Here is a 23720-nt window from a genome sequence, read left to right on the forward strand (position 1 = left end):
TCACGAATATTGGCAAGTTAAGGGGAAAACATTCAATTCAAGAATCGTTCACTGAACACCTGCTAAGGGCAGAGCCCTGCTCAGTGGCACTTCTTTCAGAATCCCTGTAGTGCAATATATTCTTTCACATGCATCACAGCGACTTTTCAGAATATGAGCGTGATTTCCCATGGATTCCAGTCATTAGGGCGTAGAGATAGCAATGCCAGGATTGCTCCCTACAGAGACTGGCAGGAGTAACAATAACAACTCTTAACTACTAACATTTATCTGGCACTCAATGATTTCCTAAGTGCTTAACATATATTATCTCATTCAATCTTTACCAAATCCCTGTGAGGCAAAGCAGCAGAGATATTATTCTCATTTTAAGGAGGAGGAAAAGGAAGGCTGAGACAGGTTAAGTGACTTCCCCATGCTTATACTAATATGTGAATAGGCAGGATTTGAACTCAGGCCTGCTTTAACTCTCGTTCTATTGCTCTCTGCATAATACCTCATTGCCTTTCATCAATCTCTCATTGAAACTGCCTGAACTCTACTTTAGCAAGAGACACAGAGTTAAAATGTGATTTCTGCCTCTACAGAAGTTAGCTGCTTCTGGACACAACTATCTCTGGCTGCTCAGGGAGAAGAGTTTGCGCTGGTGAGACTATTTTTGAAATTATAATGTAATTCAAAGGAAAGATAATTTAAATCACAATTTTTCAGGAAAGCATTCAATTGCATAAAGCAAGCCAGTTCAACACACATGAGAACTGGTGATACAAGGGGATCAGAGAACTGAACCAGAGCCTCATAGTAACCCTCTTTATTCTCCAGGCTGTAAGGACTCATTCTAGACTCCTCCCTCTCTCTCACCCTCCATATCCAAGACATCGCCAAGGCCCATTGACTTTTACTTTCAATAACATCTCTTGTTTGGAACCCAAAGTTTTAAAAACAAATGTTAAAAATTATTTTTACAAGCAACTGGGAAATAAGATACAGGCAATGGGGTATAGAAATCTATCCTGCCCTACAGAAAAATAGAAGTGGAAGGGGATGGGGGGGGTTGTGATAGAAGGGAGGGCAGATTGGGGGAAGGGTATTCAGAATGTGAGCCATCTTGGGGTGGAGAGAGGGGTGAGAAGGGGAGAAAATCTGGAACTCAAAATCTTGTGTAAGTGAATGCTGAAAATTAAAAATAAATAAATTAATAAAAAACTAAAAAAAAAAAAATCTCTCAAATATCTCCCTTCTCTCCTCTGACACTGCTCTGACTCTAGTAAAGGCCCCATCACCTCATGCCTGGACTACTGCAATAGCTGCTGGTGAGGTCTGCCTACCTCAAGTCTCTCCCCACTCTAATCTATTCTCCATTCAGTTGTCAAAATGATTTTCCTAAAGCATAGGTCTGACTATGTCACTCCTCTACTCAATGAACTGCAGCAACTCCCTATTACCTCCAGAAGCAAATACAAAATGCTGTTTGGCATTCAAAGCCCTTTATAACCTAGGCCCCTCCTACCTTCCCAAGTCTTCTTATACCTTGCTCCCCAACACATACTCTTCAATCCAGTGACACTGGCCTCCTGGCTATTCCACAAACAAGACACTCCATTTCTTGGCTCTGGGTATTTTCTCTAGCTGTCCTCCATTCCTGGAACATTCTCCCATCTCCATTCTGACTACTGACCTCCCTGGCTTCCTTTAAGTCCCAATTAAAATCCCATCTTTTACTGGAAGATTTCCCCATCCCTCTCCATTCTAGTACCTGCCCTCTCTTAATTACTTCCTATTTATCTTGTAAATAGCTTGTTTGTATATATTGTTTACATGTTGTCTCCCCTATCAGATTTAAAATCCCTGAGAGTGGAGAATGTCTTTTGCCTCTTTTTGTAATCTCAGTACTTAGCACAGTGCCTGGTACATAGTAGGAATGTGATAAATGTTAACTGATTGTAAAGAATTAAGAATGAAACTGGGCTCCATTCTGTAACCTATGCAAAGGAACTTGGAACTGCAGAAAACTGAATGAACTGATGCAAAGTGAAGTCAGCAGAACTAGGAAAACAATATACACAATGACCACTTAACAATGCAAATAGAATGAACTACAACAAAATGCAAGTCAACAGTGAGTAATCAAGAGAGGACAAAAATGCACCTCCTGTCCTTCTCTGCAGAGGTGGCAAACTACAGATACAGAAAAACACAAAAGCTGTCACATTCAGACGATATGATGGTTGGTTTTGTTGAACTGCTGGTTTTCCCTGCTCTTTCTTTAAAGAATCATAAAGCCACAAGGGATGACTCTCCGGAGAGAAGATGAAGGAAAGATACATTTGGAAACAAAGGCAACTCTGTAATTATATATAAATAAAAAATGTTTTCAATAAAAAATTAGAGCTAGCAGGGCTGTAAAATCATCTAATACAGTCCCTAACTTATCTAGACAAGAAACTGAAAACTGGGCAGCTAGGTACTGCAGTGGATAGAGCACTGGCCCTGAAGTCAGGAGGACCTGAGTTCAAATCCAGCCTCAGACCAAACACTTGACACTTACTAGCTGTGTGACCCTTAACCCCAATTGCATTTAAAAAAAAAAAACACACAAGAAACTGAAAACTGGAGAGATTAATTCACTGAAAGATCCTGTTAAACAATGGTCCCAGGACAACAGTCCCCAAGAATAGTGTCACCAGGAGGGGCTCTAGTAAAATAGTTCCCTCCAACAAAAATCATGAAAGTAATACTCAAAATCATCAAATAGGAGCCAACATACTTGTTGGGATAACATCCTGAAATTTACAAAGAATTAAACTTTTATTTTAAGATTGAATTACTGTAAATTCCTCTTTTCCATACAAGATTTATTATTATTATTATTATTTTTTTTTTACAAAACTGATCCTTCACTACTCTAAAACATTACAACTTGATTCCAATCTACCAAAGGTGCCTGAAATGTCTGCATGTAGTTCTCATTCATAAGCCACCAGAGCCTTAGCATATGGAATCCTATAAGTCAGGTACACCTTTTTATAATTTATATGATCACAAAGGTTAGAATTGGTAGCTCTCCAGCATTGGCAGCCTGTGAATAAACCTGGCGCCCATCCCATGGAGACTGAATGCAGTCCTGTGGCAGGGAGAACAGATGGTTTCTGTGACTTTGTTTGGTAATGTGGGTTCTGTGGCAGAATCAAGTCCCATTGGAGGCAGAGAATGATCTCTTCTCTTGGATTTAAAATTCAACTAAGGCAATTAGTGAAGGAAAAGACTACTAGGTAGTTGGTTCAAATCCTTAATGAATAAGCTTGCTACAACTTTTATCTCTCTTTAATTATTTAAACTAAAGGACCCTGGGATTTCTGTCGAAATGAATTTTTGTCATTAACATAAAATAGCCATACATAAAAATTAAAAGTAATATCATGTATACAATGTAACATATGCAGATATGAAATACTCATACGAATTTGACTTTGGTAGGGAGATGTAAAAAATAACTACATAAGCTGCTACTCTTTGAAAAATACTATAGTTGTGACAGCTAGGTGGCACAGTGGATAGAGCACCAGCCTTGGAGTCAGAAGACCTGAGTTCAAATCCAGCCTCAGACACGTAACACTAGCTGTGTGACCCTGGGCAAGTCACTTAACCCCATTGCCTAACCAAAAAAACAACAAAAAAAAAACTTATTAAAAAAAAAAAGAAAAAGAAAAATACTATAGTCCCATGGTTGTATTAAGAAAATGTACACTATTAAGAACTCACTATTTGACAAAAACTGTTGGGAAAACTGGAAAAGAGTATGGCAGAAACTAGGCATAGACCAAAATCTTATACCATATACCAAAATAAAGTCAAAATGGGTTCATGATTTAGATATAAAGGCTGATACTATAAGCAAATTGGGAGAGCAAGGAATAGTACACCCGTCAGATTTATGGAGAACAGAAGAATTTATGACCAAACAGGAGATAGAGAACATTATTAAATGCAAAATGGATAATTTTGATTATATTAAATTGAAAAGTTTTTACACAAACAAAGCCAATGCAAACAAGATTAGGAGGGAAGCAGAAAACTGGGAAAGAATTTTTACAACCAGTGTCTCTGATAAGGGTCTCATTTCTAAAATATATATATGGAATTAAGTCAAATTTATAAGAATACAAGCCATTGCCTAATTGATAAATGGTCAAAGGATATGAACAGGCAGTTTTCAGATGAAGAAATTAAAGCCATCTACAGTCATGTGAAAAAAGCTCTAAATCACTACTGATCAAAGAAAAATGTAAATCAAAACAACCTGAGGTACCACATCACACATATCAGATTGGCCAACATGACAAAAGAGGAAAATCATAAATACTGGAGAAGACGTGGGAAAACTGGAACACTAAAGCATTGTTGGTAGAATTGTAAAATGATTCAACCATTTTGGAGAGCAATTTGGAGCTATGCCCAAAGGGCTATAAAAATGTGCATACCCTTTGACCCAGTAACACCACTTCCAGGGCTGTATCCCAAAGAGATCATACAACTGGTAAAAGGACCCACATGTACAAAAATATTTATAGCAGCTCTTTCTGTGGTAGTCAAGAACTGGAAACTGAGGGGATTCCTAAACAAGTTGTGGTATATGAATGTAATGGAATACTATTGTGCTATAAGAAATGATGAGCAGGTGGACTTCAGAAAAACCTGGAAAGACTTGCATGGACTGATGCTAATTGAAGTGAGCAGAACCAGGAGAACGTTGTACACAGTTACAGCCACGTTGTGTAATGACTAACTTTGACAGACTTAGCTCTTCTCAGCAATAACAAGGATCTAAGACATCTCCAAAAGTCTCATGATGGAAAATGCTATCCACATCCAAAGAAAGAACTACGGAGTTTGAATGCAGATTGAAGCACACTATTTGCTCTCCTTTTAAATTCTGCTTTGTTTTGTTTCCTCTTTCTTGTGGTTCCTCCTATTGGTTCTAATTCTTCCTTACAACATGACTAATGTGAAAATATGCTTAAAAGGAATGTATATGTAGAACCTACATCAGATTGCACACCATCTTGGGGAGGGAAGGGAAAAAAATTTAAAACTCAAAAGCGTATGGAAGTGATTGTTGAACACTAAAAACAAATTAATAATAATTTTAAAAAATAAAATGCACACTAAAAATATAGTTTGTGGCTATGGATGGCACCTGAAACTCTGCCAGTTATTTTACTTGACTGTCTAAGTCAGAAGAACATAGATGATCCAATGGTACGATGCCAAGAGACACTTCAAAGGCAGAGTCTAACACTGACCGGAAAATCCTTGAAAAATACAATTACATCAATGTATTCATTAGAATCTAGAACCGAAGTCAATTATTTCTTACCATGAACTTCCTCTCTTTACTAACCTTTTGTATGCCCACAGACTGGCTGATATTCAGCTTTCGTTTTCTCTGAAAAGTATCCAGGTCCCAGAGCTGGGCCGTATCAGAAGACGTGGTGAGGGCATACCTCCCCGATGCATGGACAGAGATGGAAAATACTGAAGATTCATGCCCACTCATCCAGCTAACCAGCTCCCTGGTGACTGCAATACAAACTTTAAATCTTAAGAGCGCTATTTGAAATCTGCTGAATATTCAGTACATCAGGCTAGATTTTATAACAAAAAAATATCTTTACAACAGACTAAGAATTGTATCGCATGACGAGTACACTCAAGGCAAAAAGACATTCTGGCACGACCTGTTTCCTTAGCAGAACGAGGACAACTGTCTTTGTTATAGTTACAAAGGTAAGCTGAGCCTATCTAAAGCAGAAATGTGTTTTTAAAAAGGTAAAAACTACATTATGGGAAAGAACTTTTTGAGTCTGAGAAAATGTTTAATGTCATTTCTAAGTTCTGCATAAATGGGCATCTTTTCTTGTCTCTGATGATTGAAGTTCAAAGTTCCAGTAAATGTCTTGAGATCAGTCAATCTCCCAATCTACTGCCGTGAACACTTTTTAAAAGGTGTATTCAATAATATTCAAAACACTAAAATTCTTCAAGTATCTGGCTTTACTTGTAACTAAAAGGCTTAATGCTAGCAGTAGCTATGCATATGGAAATTTTAAAAAGGTAAAGAAAAACAGGAAAACTTGCTCTGAGTCTGAAGAGAATAAGATTATTTTTGAGTCAAGTGTGATATCTGTTTGAATTGGCAGTGACTTGTTTATTTCTTCTACAACTTTTGAAAGGGTTAATTGAGTTTTACCAGACAGGATCCATTTAATTTAGAAATCAGATTCATAAATCATGATTGAGTGACCACATCTCGAAACCAAATTGTGGCCAAGAAGTCTTTAAATGGTGGCCCATAAAGACTCAGAGGCAGATAGGTGGTTCAGTGGATAGAGAGTTAGGCCTTGAGTCAGGAAGATTTCAATTCAAATCCATCCTCAGACACTTACTAGCTGTGTGACCCTAGGCAAGTCACTTAACCCTGTTTGCCTCAGTTTCCTCAAATTTAAACTGGGGATAATAACAGCACCTACCTCCTAGGATTTTAGAAGAGATAAAATGAGATAATATTTGTAAAGCACTTTTGCAAACCTTAGAGCGCTTTATGAATGCTATTATTATTCAGGTGGTAGATCTTTTTTTTTTTTTTTTTGGCTAGGCAATGGGGTTAAGTGACTCGCCCAAGGTCACACAGCTAACAAGTGTTACGTGTCTGAGGCCAGATTTGAACTCAGGTCCTCCTGAATCCAGGGTCGTTACTCTATCCATCGCACCACCTAGCTGCCCTGTGGTGGATCTTTAATAAATAAATTTAAATAAAATGTCATAAAAGTATATATCTAAATTAAAAGATCATAGATTTAGAATTGGAAGGGGTCTTAAAGGTCCATAGATTCCAAACCCCTCATTTTATAAATAAGAAAATCAAGGTCATACAGGTAAAGTGACTAGCCCCTATCACACAGGTAGTGAGTAACAGAGCAGGAATTTGAATCCAGGTGCTCTGACTTTAAATTCATTGCCTTTTCATGGTACCATGCTGCCTCTCCCTTCAAGAAAAACTAATCTAATCCATACTCTCAAAAGGAAAATAATAAAAGATATACTGTATAAAAATAGTTCACTTGTTCACACTGGTCACTTTGCAGTATGTGTCAATGTGTGACTATACTAAATGAGGTCTATATTTCCCAGAATCATTTAACTCAAAGTCTGACAGGTGACCTTTCACCTTGTCTTTCCTAGAACCAGGTTACTACCCCACCTCTGGGCCAGCTCCAATCCATGCCAACATGCACATAAAGTCTTTTTTCACATGTACATGCTTGGATGCCCAGTAAAAAGTAAGTTTGGGTGTATGACCCTAGTGACCAAAACAATTTTGTAGGGTCACTAAATCAATATTTTTATATTTGAAAATCAGCACATATCATGGGGCAGCTAGGTAGTACAGCTGATAGAGTGCTGAGCCTGGAGACAGGAACACTCATCTTTCTGAATTCAAATCCAGCCTCAGACATATACTAGCTCTGTGACCCTGGGCAAGCCACTTAACCCTGTTTGCCTCGGTTCCCTCATCTGTAAAATGAACTGGAGAAGGAAACGGCAAACCACTCCAGTATCTTTGTCAAGAAAACCCCAAACGGATTCATGAAGAGTCAGACATGATGGAAAAATGACTGAACAACCACTTACGTCGTGGCATAGGTGAGGAGGGGGATGATAAACTGCTGAATATAGGCTGCAAGCAAAACTGTTTTTTCAGTCCAACATCTAACTGGATGGTTTTGGGCCCATCTTTTTGGCATTACAAAAATCATGAAACATGCAAAGTAGTCTCAGAACTTTGATCTCACATAGGATTGCATAATTAATGTAGTGATAGTTCCTGATAGCTCTTACAGCTCTTTACTGTGGAGTGTGCCAAAGATAACATCACTGGGGCTGCCATGGTGTTAAACACCAGAGCTGCACTTACACATTGGAGCATAACAAGTACAAAGTTTCACATGACTTGCTCAACTAGCATAGCGGGATGGATGTCAGAAATGGAGAAGGATCTTATATAAGCCACAATTCCAGAATTAACAGTAATAGCATATACATGTTGTATGTTATGAATTAATGTCAACAGTATTTACTGAGTGCCTACCATACATCAAGTTCTGTCTTCAGTGCTTGGAACACAAAAACCAAGAGTGAAACAATCCCTACTTCACCTAGGGCTGGAGTGAAATAAGAACCTGGGAAACAATGCACATGATGACTGCCACCATAGACATGGAACAACAAAATGATGCTAAGTGCTGAAGGCTTATAATGAGCAAGCTCAGTCTCAGAGAAAGATGGAGAAAATGGGCCTCCCTCTCTTCTTTGAAGAGCTAGTCGGATACAGGTGCAGAGCAGTGTATACATCATCAGTCACAGGTGACATGTTGGTTGGTTTTGCTGAACTGCTTTCCCTCCCCCCCTCAACTTTCTTGTTTTAATACTTTTGAGTAATGGGGGGGGGAAGAAGGGAATAAGCATTTATACATCAGCTATTACATGCCAGTCACTGTGCTAAGCACTTTAAAATTATTATTTCATCTGATCTTCACAACAACCCTGGGAGGTAGATGCATTATCCCCATTTTACAGTTGAGGCAAACGGACTTGCCCAAGGTCATACTGCTAGGAAGTGTTGGAGGCCAGATTTGAACTCAGGTCTTCCTGACTCTAAACCTGGTGTTTCATCCACCTCAGTGCTACCAGCTCTACCCACTAGGCCAGCAGCAACTGGGATATATTTGTCACTGAATGTGATATAACAAGAAAAAATAGCAACAAAAATCAAAAGGGAAAAATCTCTCACAGTGATCATCTAATCTGGGGATTCCCAATGAGTCAATTACAACTGCCCAATTCATCTTTATGACCAACTCCACTGATCACCCATGGGCCTGCGGTTGCCACCATGCTTTCTTTCCATATATGATTCTTTTGGTGGGGGTGGGGAGTAGAGACCATTCCAAAAGCAGCTGACCTAGTCTCTTCCCCTTGGCCAATTAGGCTAATGGGCCAAATGATAGTTAGTGGGCATTTAAGTTCGCTGACACCATCCCTGGCCCCTCAGAAATTTTTTCAGTTCAAGTAAATAAAAACTAGATATCTCATAGAAAACACAGGGAAGCCTTGGTCTACTGAATACTATTTTCCTTGTTAGTATACCTCATTTTTACAATAGATCTATTGCTGAAATGGCAAAGAGTTTAAGAAATTTTAGTAAATTAAACTGCATTTAAATTTATTAAAAGAGCTTAACCTTCAAGGAAATACTAAGGTGAATCTTCTGTAAATGGAATAATTATGGCTTAGTTGATCTTTCGTATAAATCTGGATTTACATACTTCATCTCCTTAAAGCATATGCAGAAGTGTCATTTATTTCTACTGTTGATAAAAGACTAAAAGTGGTTTGGGAGGGGTGGGGGTGGGGGGCCGGAAAGACTCTACAATCTCCCACCAAGTATGGCACAGTTCTAAATCTACAGAGTACAACAAAGGAGAGTATTTGCATGTCTTGCTTTTGAATCATCAATTATATCTTATCATATTACAAAAAGATGAGCAAGAAGGATTTTTACCTGTATCAAAACACTTAATAGAATAATCTGCCAAAGCCACAAGGAATTCAGACTTCCTGTGAAGATTAAAGGCCAGAGCTGTGGAAGCTTGATTTGTTCGCTGAACAAGCGTAAACCTATTTTTTAAAAAATTAATCAATTAGTATAAAAGACTACTCATTTCACCTGGTTTGCACTAAGATAATTAGCTCTTCACAACCTACACCTATCTTAATTCCCCAGACTATTATCCATCCCTCCCTTCCATGCTTTTTATGTTCCAGCAGATGGGCCTTCTGGTTGTTCCTCACAAAGAGCAATCCTTCTCTCCTCGCCATTCTTTGCACTGGTGCCCCTCTTGGGAGAGATGTTCTTCCTCCTCTCCACTGCCTCTCAGAATCCATCTTTTCCTTTAAGATTCAGTCTACCCACCATCTTGGGAAAGAAAGCTTTTCCTGGTCCCTCTAGTGACCAGGGCTCTCCTCTTCCCCTTCCCAGGTTACTTTGTATATACTCTCTATGTATTGTATATATACGTATTTGTGTGTATGTGTGTAGAATGGTATGTCCTTGAAGGCAGGCACCATTTCATTGTTGTCTTTGTATCTTCCACAGTACCTGCCACATAGCAGGCAAAGATAGTTAATTAATCTACCTAGAAGCAAATGAAATATTCTTTCTAATGCCTAAGTCATTTCCTGAGAAAAACTCTCTTCAAAACTCACTAGTGATCACAAGGAAGCTTTGCCCTGCTCTGTTCCTGACCTGGACAGTTAGCCCCTCTTTAGGCAGGCTGCACTAATTCACTGCAGCTAGGAAGTCCTGAGCTCAGCAACCCACCCCTTAGCAAGGATCATAGGTGTGTGTTGCCATGCTCAGCCTCTTGAATCTGATGCTGCCAACTGGAGAATCTGCTTACCTGTTTCCAATCAGGTCAAAAACATAGATATTTCCTTGGTGGTCTCCAGCAATGAAGGCATCTCCTGTAGAATCAAAAGCCACATTCAAAAACCTCAGGGATTTTGGCTGGTACTCTGCAGCGGTATGAACGATGTTCACTATGAGTCTGTTTTGAAAGAAAAACAACATTCATCAAAGTGCATGTCAGGCATTGCTGGGCATTAAAAAATATGGCTTTGGTACACTTTTTTAGTGTTGAAGAAATGGTGTTTTCAAAATAAATACTCCCCTACATCTCAAGTAACAATTTTTAAATAATTTCTGAGAGGAAACAGAATAATAAGTTTAGGGATTGTTTTCTTGGGGTAAGTGAGGTGCTGGCCCGGAGCTGTGATTTTCTTGAGTTGGGAAGCTCCCAAGGAGGAAACCCACAATTGATGGAGCTCAGCACCTCATCTGCAACTTAGGCAACTGCCTAGGCAGTGAGAAGGGGCCCAGGGTCACACATCCAGTACAAGCCAAGGTCATACCTGAACCCAGATCTTCCTGGCTCCAAACCTGCTCTCTACCCACTCCATCATACATTCAGCCAGTCATTGTTAAAGAAGTAATTAATGTAAGAGACATATTGTAATGGCACTTGGTGAAAATAACTAACTTATGTAAAGTACAGATTCTATTAATTAGAAATTATCAGTAAGTGAAAACTGCCCAATGTCAAACAGCAGTTAAGATGGGCAGATGAGACTCCACTGACAGGTAACTGAATTCTACAAGGCATAGTAGTTATGAAAGATTTATTTTAATTTCTACCCTATCAAATATAATACTGATACTCATAACATTTAAGGCCTTTTAAACTCATTTAATACATTTTTATTTAATTTTTTTTTTAAAAACAAGCTAACATTTAAATATTTCATTCTTATTATAAACTAGTTAGAAATGCATAGGCGTAAACAATGACAAGTCAAATATTATTATACCCTTCAAATTCCAAACAGATATTTTCTAGGGTTACTCCTGTGACAAGAATAACAAATACTATCTGTTTACTAAAATTTCCACCAGACTGCAAAAGAATGTACAGAAGCCCATGTGAGGGAATAACATACCTGAGGCTTAGCATGGTCCACAGTCGTTTCCAACCTGCAGAAGGAGGAGCCCTGGAGGGCTGCGGCCTGACTGCAAGGGATCCATAAACGACAGTGCAGTGTGGCCTTTTGCTCCTCATTTAGTGCCAATAATATGTGCAGTGTGGCTCAGTCTTCTCTAGTCTGAATTAATATCTCACATGTATATACTTGCTATTTTTCATACAATTCATTTACAACCATTACTAACCTCACAGTAGCTTTCTCTTACCATCTATCTTCTCGGATATTATCAGTACTATTACTATTACCATATGAAAATATATGAAATATTTTATGTTAAAAGGGGTCCTCATCCTTGAAAAAACTGCTTAAATAAAGAAAAAAATACTTGTCTTAGAGTAGTGCTATCGAGAGGCTGCATGGTACATTTGAAAGAACAAAGGCTTTAGAGTCAAAGGATCTGGCTTCAAATTCCACTTTCTGACCCTCAGTTTCCTCATAAGAAGTTAGACTAGATGGTCTCTAAGGTCTTTTCCAATTCTAAATCTATGATCCTATGAAACCATAGGTGAAGACCTAATTATCACAATAGCTAGCATTTCTATAGAGCTTTAAGGTTTCCATCATCTTACTGGATCCTAACACTCATATATGGGGTAGGTATCAACCCGTTTTCAGATGAGATGACGACTCAGAGAGGTTAGGTGGTGTTTAGTCCTGGGTCATACACATTAAGTATAAGGAGCAGATTCAAACCCAAGCTTCTCCTGACTCCACATCCAGTACTCTGCTCACTTAAAGATGCAGCAAACATGCCACAGTGGAAAGCAATCTGGACCTAGAATCAGGAAGACTGAGCATGATTCCTGCCTTAGACACTTACTGCGCATGACCACAGAATCTTCGGTTTCGTCATCTGAGAAATTGGAATCATTTTGCAGTATTTACCTCAGGCTTAGAGTGAGAAGAGTGCTATGGAAACAGTTGCTTTTGGGGGTGTGTGTGTGTGTGTGTGTGTGTGTGTGTGTGTGTGTGTGTGTGTGTACTTGTGGTTTCTTGGGCACAGGGCACTCTTTTTAAGAGTCTTAAGAGCTGCATGGGACACTGAGAACCCAGGGCCACAGATCCAATGTCTAAGAGGCAGGGCTTGAACCCAGGCCTTCCTGACTTGAAAGCCAGCTCTCGTATCTATTCTTTCACTAATTCTGTTCTGACAGTCTTCACCTCTAATTCCTTTCGTTCTTTTTTTATCTTAATTGAATTGAATTTGTGTGGCTTTCTAAACCATCTAACTAGAAATTTTCTTTATTCTCACTTTTCACTAATGCACATTAAATCCAGTTAGGGAACAACATCAGATTTTTGAGGATTTTTTTTGAGGAACAACAAAATTCATATAACTATTAATTCCCAAGAGAAGGAAAACAATTTGAAGTCAAAGTTTCTGGGATGGCAAATAAACAGCTCAAAAATATTTTTGATGGTTAAATCAAGAGTAAAACACTTTGTACAATTACCGCTATTAGCACCTACTACATAAGACAGTTAATTTTAAAGAGATCGTGGAAAATTCAGGGCAATTGTAGGCTGTCTAATGTCAGGAACAAACCCTGGCTTGTATGAACAGGAAATCTGTCTTTTTACCTCTTGAAGACCATTTGTACTCTGCTTTCTGATATTCTGTAATGAAAAGAGAAGGTCAGTTTTTATGTTCTGTGTGGGGGAGGAAGGTGACAACATCTTGGATACACAATCACAAGTCTAGAGGAAAATATGCTGTCACAGCAAGTAGGTACAGAGCGCTGCCTGGACCACAGTGCTGTGTCAGGGGCTGATGACAGCAAGATACCAAACGGATGGCTACAGAAAAAGTTCACATACCAGCCCACCACATTGACCTTGAATGTAGCAGGTGCTCAAGAAACATGCAAAGAATACGCCCATATAGACAGAAAATGTCTTGCCCCTCTGACCTGCCATCCATAAACCGAAAATCCTTATCAATGGGAAATGCTCATGATCCAACTTTCTCCATTCCTGCTTCCAGGATACAACATGTCATTCAATCCAACAACTTATTAAGCACCAAAGCAAAGGATATAGGTGAGGGTGGGGAATAAATTATACACACATCCATTTAAATTTGAGGTAAAAGAGGATCCTAAACCAGATCACAGATTTAGGAGTTGGAAGGTTCCTTAGATATCATCTAGGGCAAATCCTCATTTTACAGATAAGAAAACCTGGGCTCGGAGCGGTGGGTTACATGACTTGCCTGAGGTCACTTGGATAGTATATGATGGAAACTAGTTTTGATTTCAGGTCCTTGGAGTAGGAAACAGCACTGAGAAAGATGATAAGGATTCCAAGAAGTAGAAGAGAAGAGAGAACATATTCCAGGCTCAGGGACAGTCTATGAGAAATAGATATCCATTCCCCAAAAGATAAATGATCAAAGGATATGAACAGACAATTCTCAAAAGAACTACAAGCTATCAATCATATGAAAACATGCTCCAAATAACTAATAAGAAGAATGCAAATTAAAACAGCTTTGTGGTTCCATGCTTACATAAATTAGATTAACAAAGACTAAAAAATTTTAAAAAATAAAAAGGAAAATGACAATTGCTAGAGGGGTTGTGGAAGGACAGGCACACTCATGACCTCTTGGCAGAGGTACGTGGTGGTTTAACAATTCTGGAAAACAATTTAGAAGTCTATTCCAAAAATCACTAAATTGTTCCTTTGACTCAGCAATGCCACTATCAAATTTCAACCCCAAAGAGATCAAAGAAAGGACTAATGTGGGGGAAAAAAACCATAGCAGTTATTTTTGTCATAGCAAAGAAAAGGGATATGTATCAATTAGGAAATGGCTAAGCAAATGATGGTATGTGAACAGAATGGAGTATTATTCCACTATAAGAAGTAGTGAAAGAGATGGATTCAGGAAAACTTGGGGAGACAAATAAAAACTGGTGCAGAGAGAACTAAGCAGAACCAGTAAAAATACATACATACAATAACCATAACACTCTGAAAGATGATGAAGCATACTTTTTACCTCTTGACAGAGGGGTGATAGCCTGGAGGTAAAGAATGAGATAGACATTTTCGGACACGGCCAATGTACAGATCTGTTTTGCAGGTTTGTTACAAGGGAGGGTTTTTTTGTGGGGGAGGTTAGGGTGGAGAAAGTAGTAGCAGTGATACCAAAAAAAAAAAAAGCATTAATGAAACATTGATAAAATACACAGAACAGAGCAGAAGTTCAGAAAAAGACAAAACAGGACAGATTTGGAATTACCATATTGAAATTATTATATATTTTTAACATAAAACCCCAAACTATACATAATTGAGATTCATGACTTCCTATTTTTGTGTTTTTGTACAGGAAAATGATTATGTTGATGTCTGTCAATTTTTTTTTTTAAGTACACAGATAGGAGGTGGGACTACTAAATTCAGAAAACAAGCTTGTAGGCCAGTGTTGGATATAAAGTAGTTTTGAATCCGTCAATCAACAAGCATTTATCAAGAGCCAATTCTCAGGGCAGCTAGGTGGTGCAGTGGATAAAGCACCGGCCCTGAAGTCAGGAGGACCTGGGACACTTGACACTTACTAGTTGTGTGACCTTGGGCAAGTCACTTACCCCCAATTGCCTTAAAAAAAAATTAAAAAAAAAAGAATGAAGAGCCAATTCTGGGCACTGTGCTAAAAGCTGGGGATAAAAAAAAAAATCAAACATTTAATAGTCCTGGCAGTTAAGGAACACATATTCTATTGGGGGAAACAAGATGTACAGTACATATGTACAAAATATATACAAGGTAAACACAAGGTAATTTTGGTGGCAAGCTGCTGGGGAAGCATGACAGGCACTGTTGTGCTCAAAGAGTTAAGTGAGAAAGTGGAGCCAAGTATAATCCCGAGGTCACAAACCTAGGTGACTTTCTAGAAGGATGGCAGTGCCCCTCACCAACAACTCGGAGGGTTGGAAGAAGAGGTGGGCTTGAAGGAGGAGAAGAGGAGTTCTGTTCTGGACATGCTGTCATAATATCTCTACTCTGCTTCTCTTCTCTAAGCTAAATACACCCAGTTCCTTCAACTGATCTTGATACAGCATGATCTTGAGGTCCTTCACTATCCTTGTCACCCTTCTCTGGGTGATCTCTCATTTGTCCATGTCTTTACTAAAACGTGGCACCCTGAAATGACACTATCTAGCTGGGGCAGGGGAGAGGACACTCCCCAGTCCTGGATACTATGCTTTCCTGGCTATCTTATCACACTGTTAATGTCTACTGAGCTTGTGGTCCACTAAAAGGGCTGCACTTGAGGACCCAGAGGGCCACATGTGGCCTTGGGGCCCCAGGTTCCCCACCAGTGCAACACTCCCCTTTTTGCAATTTACCCATACTGCTGCCAGAATAATTCTCCTTATGCATAGATCTAAACATGTTGCTCAGTTCAAAAATCTTCAGGACACTCTACTGCATAATGACTATATTCAAACTCCTTTGCCTAGTGATTCAAATACCTCCACAATCTGCTGCCATCTTACCTTTTTAGTCCCATCTCAGAGTCCAAACTACCCTACTCTCTGTGCCTTGGCGGGTAAGTGATTTTCTATGACTGAACTATCATTGCCTACTAAATTCCTACCCAGCTTTTAGGGCACAACTCAAATGTCACCCCTTTCACAACGTCTTTCTTGATCCTCCGTTAGTGACCTTTTCCTCAGACTTTACATAACTGTTTCACAACTTTTGGTGCACTTATTAAATATGCACTAGGTTATCTGTGTTTGTGTATTATCCTTCTATTAGACTATAAGCACAATAAAGGCAGGGAATTTGTCTTCTCTAAATTTTCTCTTCTTCAGCACTAGTATAATCCTGTATGTCCTTTAATGTTTGTTGGAGGAATAAATGAGCATTGCCTCTGGGCATTTCACAATCACCGATCTGACTTTGGATTGCATGGCTAAATTAGCCTTGAAGACTACAGAAACAGGTAAATTAAGATCTTAGAACAAAAGAGGTGTATTAATTCTTTCAGGTCAAGGCACAATTTCATATTCTGGATGAGAGAATTAACTATTTAAAAAGCTAAGCAGTGTGCCTTTTCCAATTGAGTAGTTAGCTTACTCAAAAGTAAGGAATCATGTATCTTTAGGTTGGTCACACCTATGTGACGTAACATCACAATCAACATTATAAAGTAAATGGATCAGAATTAGACCCACTAAATCAGATACTCTTAACCTGGGTGTGAGTTTTTTAAAAAAATATTTGATAAAGCTAACTCAATACAAATGGTCTTCTTTTTAATCTGTGCATTTTGTTTCATGCCTTAAGTGTATCAAAAGTTGTTTTATGCATTCTAAGAAGTGGTTCATAGGTGTACCCACACTGCACACTTTTGTCCAGGACAAAAGGTTCATAACTCCTGCTCTAAATCAAGGTGATACTCAATAACTAATAGTTCAATGTTTTGAACCAAGAGAATATCATTTTGAACTTCAGCAGTAGTCACCAATTTGTCATTACATATTACCAATACCTCTTCAAAATGAAGGCTTGCCATTTTTATACAAATCACACTAGCGATTGTTCTATAAGACACAGCTACTTAATTTGTAAAATTTTATGAACAGTTTATTTTGATCCTCAGATAGAAGGCAGTAATCACAGATTACTTTTAGGAAGAGAAGAAGCCCAGGTAAATTCTTCTCTTCTCAAACAAGTTAATTATTCCTTAGTTATAGGAAGGGCCTGTATTATACCATATGTATATTCTGTAGTTTTGCTTTAGTACTGATTTGCTTTTTTTTTAAGTGCTATCAATGGAGCACCTGGGAACTCCCTACAGATGACTCAGAAACACTTCATACCTACTGCTCGTTCAAAATCATATCAGGTGACTTATTGGACAGAATGGTTTCTTTAGTTTACATCTGTTCTCTGTTTCCTAACATATTTACTTAAAACCCTAAACTTCTACTAATGGAATATTCTCAACAATATTCAACTGATGAGCATCCCAGGGATCTTGTACCCCAAGGTGATAAACAAAGGGTTCATAGACTATCATGGATAGAAGGAATCTTAAGAGATTACCTAGTTAAAACTTCTTAGTGTAATATAAAGACTGAGGTCCAGAGAAGTTCAGTGACTTGCCTAAATACAAGTAGTTTTTAGCAGATCCAACTCTAGAACCCAGGGCTCCTGACTCTAGGTTATGTGCTCTTTCACCTTATTAGGATAAATGTCTGTGAGCAAGGTTCTCTAATATATAGGGAAGTGAGACAAATTTACAAAAATAGCCATTCCCCAGTTAATAAATGGTCAAACGATATGAACACAAAGTTTTAAGAGGGAGAAATCAAAGTTCCCAATAGTCACATAAAAAAAACCCGCTCTAAATCACTAGTGATTAGAGAAATGCAAATTAAAACAACTGAGATTCCAACTCACATTTATTAGATTGGCTAACATGGCAGAAAAGGAAAAAGACAAATGTAGGAAGGGATGTGGCAAAATTGGGGCACTAATGCGCTATTGGTGGAGCTGTGAACTGATCCAACCATTCTGGAGTGCAATTTGGAACTAGCCCCCCAAAGGGCTATAAAACTGTGACCCTTTGACCCAGCAATACCACTACTAGGTCTGTATCCCAAAGAAAGCAAAGAAAAGGGAAAAATGACATATTTGTACGAAACATATTTATTGCAGCTCTTTTTGTGGCGGCAAAGAATTGGAAATTGAGGGTATGCCCATCAACTGGGGAATGGCTGAACAAGACGTGGTATGTGATTGTGATGGAATACTATTGTGCTATAAGAAATGATAAGCAGGATGGTTTCAGAAAAATCTGGGAAGACATGAACTGATGCAAAATGAAGTGAGCAGTACCAGGAGTACATTGTACACAGTAACAGCAATATTGGAAGGATGATTAACTTTGGAAAACTTAGCTATTGTAATCAATACAATGATCCAAGACAATTCCAAAGGACCCATGATGAAAAATGCTATCCACTTCCAAAGAAAGAATTAATGAACTCTGAATGCAAATTTAAACATACCTTTTTTTAAAACTTTACTTTTATTGCTTTATTTTGTTTGTGTTTTCTTTTGCAATATGGATAATATGGAAATGTTTTACATGACTTTACATGTATAATCAATATCAAACTGCTTGCTTTCCCAAGGAGAGGGAAGAATTTGGAACTCAAAATTTTTTGAAAATGATTGTCAAAAAAATTTTACATGTAAATGGGAAATATTTAACAAAATAAATTTTTTTAAAAGATAAATGCCTGTGAGATAGATGCTGAACTCAATTTGCAGGATTTGACATATATTTGTGAACAAACACAGTTAATGTGGTAATTTGGTTTTTTTTTGACTACGCATAATTTTCTACAAGTTTTTTCTTTTTTTTTCAAACAAGGAGAAAAGGTAGAAGGGAACGAAAACAATTAATTAAAATAAATTTATTTTATTAAATGCTCATTAGTTAAAATAAAAAAATTTTGTGAGAATTATAAATAGCTGTTCTTAGATCACAGCAAAGGTTACCTTAAGAGAGAACACTATTTTCCCACATCAAAGGTTTGCTGTTAATAATAACACACCTTTGGGTTACAACCTGAATCTCACAGTTCTTGGAAAAATTCTCTCCACCATCACCTCCTAACCTCCCCTCCACATACTCTCTCCTTTCTTCTTAACCTACCTACCCTCTCCATATTTTTTCCACTTCTAACCTATGGCTAATTGTCCATTTAGGGCAGCTAGGTGGCACAGTGGATAGAGTGCCAGTCCTGCAATCAAGAAGATTCATCTTTCTGAGTTCAAATTTGGCCTCAGACACCTACTAACTGTATGACCCTGGGCAAGTCACTTAACAGCGTTTGCCTCAGTTTCCTCATTTGTAAAATGAGCCAGAGAAGGCAATGGCCAAGCACTCCAGTGTCTTTGCCAAGAAAAACCCCAAATGGGGTCATGAAGAACTAGACACCACTAAATAACAACCGTCCATTTACTCAACAAACTCTTATTGAGCACCCACTGAGCCCAGAGCCAGGCACTGTGTTAAGTGCTGGAGGTGCTAGGGCACAAAAATGGACACATATGGTCTCCACCTTCCTAAGACTATTTGTAAGTCCCAGTCCTCTGTGTCTACAGCTCCTCCTTCCCTCATTTCACTACTCTGCCAGACACAACAGAGGAAAACATGGGACAGAATTTGGATGTGTCAGGAAGACAATCTCCTTCCCATCTCAAAGTAGGCTCTTAATAAATATTTACTGAGGGGGCAGCTAGGTGGTGCAGTGGACAGAGTACTGGCCCTGGAGTCAGGAGGACCTGAGTTCAAATCTGGCCTCAGACACTTGACCCTTACTAGCTGTGTGACCCCGGGCAAGTCACTTAATCCCACTGCCTGGCCAAAAAACAAAACAAAAAAAAAAACAAAAACAAAAACCTGTTTACTGACTGACATCCAAGAGTGTGCATGCATGCATGGCCTATGAATCACGAGGAAGAAATAATGGCCATGCACCTGAGAAAGCTAAACACGTACTGGAAAAAATGTCTCCTTAAATAAAAATAAATAGTAGTATAATAATGCCAGTTGGCCTCGAAGTTGGAGGACCTGGGTTCAATTCTGACTCTGATACTTATTAATTTCCCCATTTGTAAAACAAAACGAGAGTCCTCAGCTTAGAGCCGGAAGGAACTGCAGGTACCATCTAATCCATTACAAAGCAGGAAACCAATGTCAGAGAGAACCTAGCAGCCATCTAATCCAACAAAGGGGGTAACTGATGCCCCCATTTTTACAAAGGAGGAAGCTAATGCCAAAAGGAGAATAACGAGGCTAAATGCTGTTTTTGTTTTCACAAAGGGTGAAACTGATGCCAGACACTACCGAATTCAAACCCCCTTGTTCTTACAAGGGAGAAAGATGCCCTCATTTTTACCAAAGAGGACATTGATGCCACGTAGAATGCAGAGGCCATTTAATCCAAACCAGGTTTTTTTGTTTTTTTTACAAAGGAGGAAACTGAGTCCCTCATTTTTACAAAAAAGGAAACTGATATCAAAATGAGCACGCAGGGGGCATCTAATCCAAACCCTTTGTCTTTTTTGTTTTTTTAAAAAAAAGGGAAACTGACGCCCAAAGACCATCAAATCCAAACTCCCTCGTTTTTTACTACGTAGGACAACCGAAGTCCCTCCCGTAACTCGCCCAAGGTCACACGGGAATCGAACTCAGGTCCCTGAATCTCCTCCCCTGCGCTCTGGCCACTGCTCCAGCAGGCCGCTGACCGCGTGGCGTCTACGATCCGAAGGGATGGTGGAACATCCCGGCTCAGCCTCCTCACCCCCTCTCCCCCCAGCCCGCCGAGTTTACCCGTCCCGCGTCGCCGGGCAGGGCTTCCGGAGCCAGATCTTGCCAGACTCCTTGTTGCCCACGTCGGATTTATGCATGGCGGCGTCTGCAGCGGTCCGAGCCCCGCCGCAGGACCTGAGGTTAGTTAACCGCCCGCCGCACCTTTCCCAGCCGCCACCACGCTCTGCCCGCCCGCGCCGCGGGAGGCCCAAGTCAGTGCCGCAGGTCGAAGAAACCCAGTGCCGCGGGCCGCACCAACAAACGCGGGGGCGTCCGCTCAGGGTTGGACTCGATGGCCGCTGAGGCCCCTTCCAACTCTGGGATTCCGAGATTCAGGTCTATCTGCATAAGAAAACGGAAAATTTATTTTTAACTGTTCATAACTGATTTTCCCTTAAAACAGCCGAGCTCCAGCAGCCTAGCGGCCCGTCCTCCCCTATCGATCTCGAGAATGGAAAGTTCAGGATTATGACCTCCTTGGGCCCCTCCCCTCCTTCCAGGGATAGTCCGGGGAGAACGGTAAGGCTTCTGGGAATGGTAGTTTGCTAGCACTCTCAAGCTCTTAAGATATCAGGGTTGAAGGGGCCTTCGGGGCTCATAGGCTCATAGACTTGGAGCTGGAAGAACGCCTTAGAAGTCTTCGAGCCCAACCCCCTCATTGTACAGAGAAGAAAACTGAGGCACGGAAGAATAAAGGACTTGCCTGCGGTGCTAACTGAACAAGAATCTCTGCCCATGACACGAAGGACAAGCCTCCCCTTGAAGACCCTATTATCTCTACCCTACTTTTGGAGAACTCTAACCAATCAATCAATCAATCAGCAGGCATTGTGCTAAGCCTTGGGGTTAAAAATCAAGTCAAGAATCGTTTATTAAGCGCCTACTGTATTCCAGGCACTGTGCTAAGCGCTGGAGATACAAAGGAAGGCAGAAAACCATCTTTGCCCTCCAGGAGCTTCACAGTCTATTGCTGGGACAACATGCAAACAACCATGTACAACACATTACAAATGCAAAAGTGAGACAGTTCTTGCCCTTAGGGAGCTTATAGTCTAAAAGGGGCATACAACAGATACAGAAGAGGCCCAGGGCAGAGAGTTTTACTCTAGACAGTAATAATGTTCATAATGATTTGATTATGATTCCCCCAGTGAAAATGAGAGGTGGAAAAGGGGGTGAGGGTGGGGTGGGAGACAGGAGTTATGCATATGGAGGCAGGGTATATGGCAAAATGCCCATGAATTGTAGATGGCATCCTGGTGAATGGTTGGAGGGAAAGGGACCATTACCTGGGGTGTGTTAGGTATAATGTATTTGAATTTCCATTCATTTGTCAATCTGGAGCTCAGCTCCCAGGATGGTGTCTCCCTGGGATTTCTAAAAATCCTGGAGGGACCTAGTGGGGAAAGGAGTAGAAGAGAGGGGAAGAGCAGCAACAGGTTAAATGATAAGATGCTTGTGCCTGATTAGCCCTCATAGAAGGCTGGAGAGGGATGTGAAGCAAGGTTACCTGCCAACTAGCTTCCATATTTACCTAAATCTGGAAGGGACCTTAAAGGTCATTTAATCTAACTTCCTCATTTTATAGATAAGGAAAGTGAGGCCCAAGGAAACTAACTGATTTGCCTAAGGTTTCACAAGTAGTAACTATAGGTAGGGGTTGAACCTAGAACCTCTGACTTCAGAGCAAGTCTCCTTTCCACTGCGCTGAAGTGTTTTCTATATGTTATGCTATGTGAGTTTTCACTCTGACACTAGGCAGGACAACAAATGTCATTTACTACCTTCAGCCTAACCCTACCTTGTTAGCAGTTTCTTCCCATTATGCCTCGTTCCACCCTCTAGAGCAGAAGTTCTAAGCCTTGTTGTATCATGGACCTCTTTGACAGTCTGGTGGATACTATGGACCCCTGCTCAGAATGAGGTTCTTAAATTCATAAAATACATAAGATCACAAAGAAAACAAATTATATTGAAATATAGTTATAGAGAGACAGTCACCAGCTTGGTAAAAGAAGCACAAAAAATACTGAAGAAAATAATACCTTAAAAAACAAAATTGGCCTAATTGTAAAAGAGGCATAAAAATTCACTGAAGAAAAGAACTCCTTAAAAAACAGAACTGGCCAAATGGAAGAAGAGGTACAAAATCTCACTGAAGAAAATAATTCCTTAAAACTTAGATTTGGAGGGGCAGCTAGGTGGTACAGTGGATAGAGCACCGGCCCTGAAGTCAGGAAGACCTGAGTTCAAATCTGGCCTCAGACCAAACACTTGACACGTACTAGCTGTGTGACCTTGGGCAAGTCACTTAACCCCGATTACCTCACCAAAAAAAATAATAAACAAAAACAAAACAAAAAAAAAAACCTTAGATTTGGGCAAGTGGAAGCTAATGACTCCATGAGACATCAAAAAGTCAAAAAATATCAAAAGTGAAAAGAAAAGAAAATGTGAAACATCTATTCAGAAAAAGAACTGACTTGGAAAATAGATCAAGGAGAGGTAATTTAAGAATTATTGGACCACCTGGAAGCCATGATCAAAGAAAGAGCCTAAATATCATATTTTAAGATGTTATAAAGGAAAACAGCCCTGATAGACTAGAACCAGACAGTAAAATAGAAATTGAAAGAATCCATCAGTCATCTCCTGAAAGAGATCCCAAGAAGGGAAGGATAGAATTTGGACCTCAAAACTTAAAAAAAAA

The 23720-nt window shown here is 39.5% G+C and overlaps 1 protein-coding gene across 5 annotated transcripts in view; it reads right to left on the bottom strand.

Moving 5' to 3' along the window:
* Positions 1–21198, bottom strand: part of TBC1D31 (TBC1 domain family member 31) — a 69890-nt gene extending 48692 nt beyond the window's left edge. For all 5 annotated transcript variants that reach the window (XR_003568427.1, XM_027854075.1, XM_027854074.1 and 2 more), the window contains exons 1-4: positions 21032–21198; positions 10521–10667; positions 9623–9738; positions 5402–5580 (exon numbers count right to left, since the gene is read on the bottom strand). Coding sequence is in view for 4 of the 5 variants with exons in the window: in XM_027854075.1 (XP_027709876.1) it covers positions 5402–5580; positions 9623–9738; positions 10521–10667; positions 21032–21108 (519 nt within the window). In the remaining variant the exon portion in view is untranslated. The remainder of the gene's footprint in view (positions 1–5401; positions 5581–9622; positions 9739–10520; positions 10668–21031) is intronic.
* Between the last annotated feature and the right edge of the window lie 2522 nt (positions 21199–23720).

This window comes from Vombatus ursinus, unplaced genomic scaffold (assembly GCF_900497805.2).
Source record: "Vombatus ursinus unplaced genomic scaffold, bare-nosed wombat genome assembly UNPS02010284.1, whole genome shotgun sequence".
In the NCBI taxonomy this organism is placed as follows: Eukaryota; Metazoa; Chordata; class Mammalia; order Diprotodontia; family Vombatidae; genus Vombatus; species Vombatus ursinus.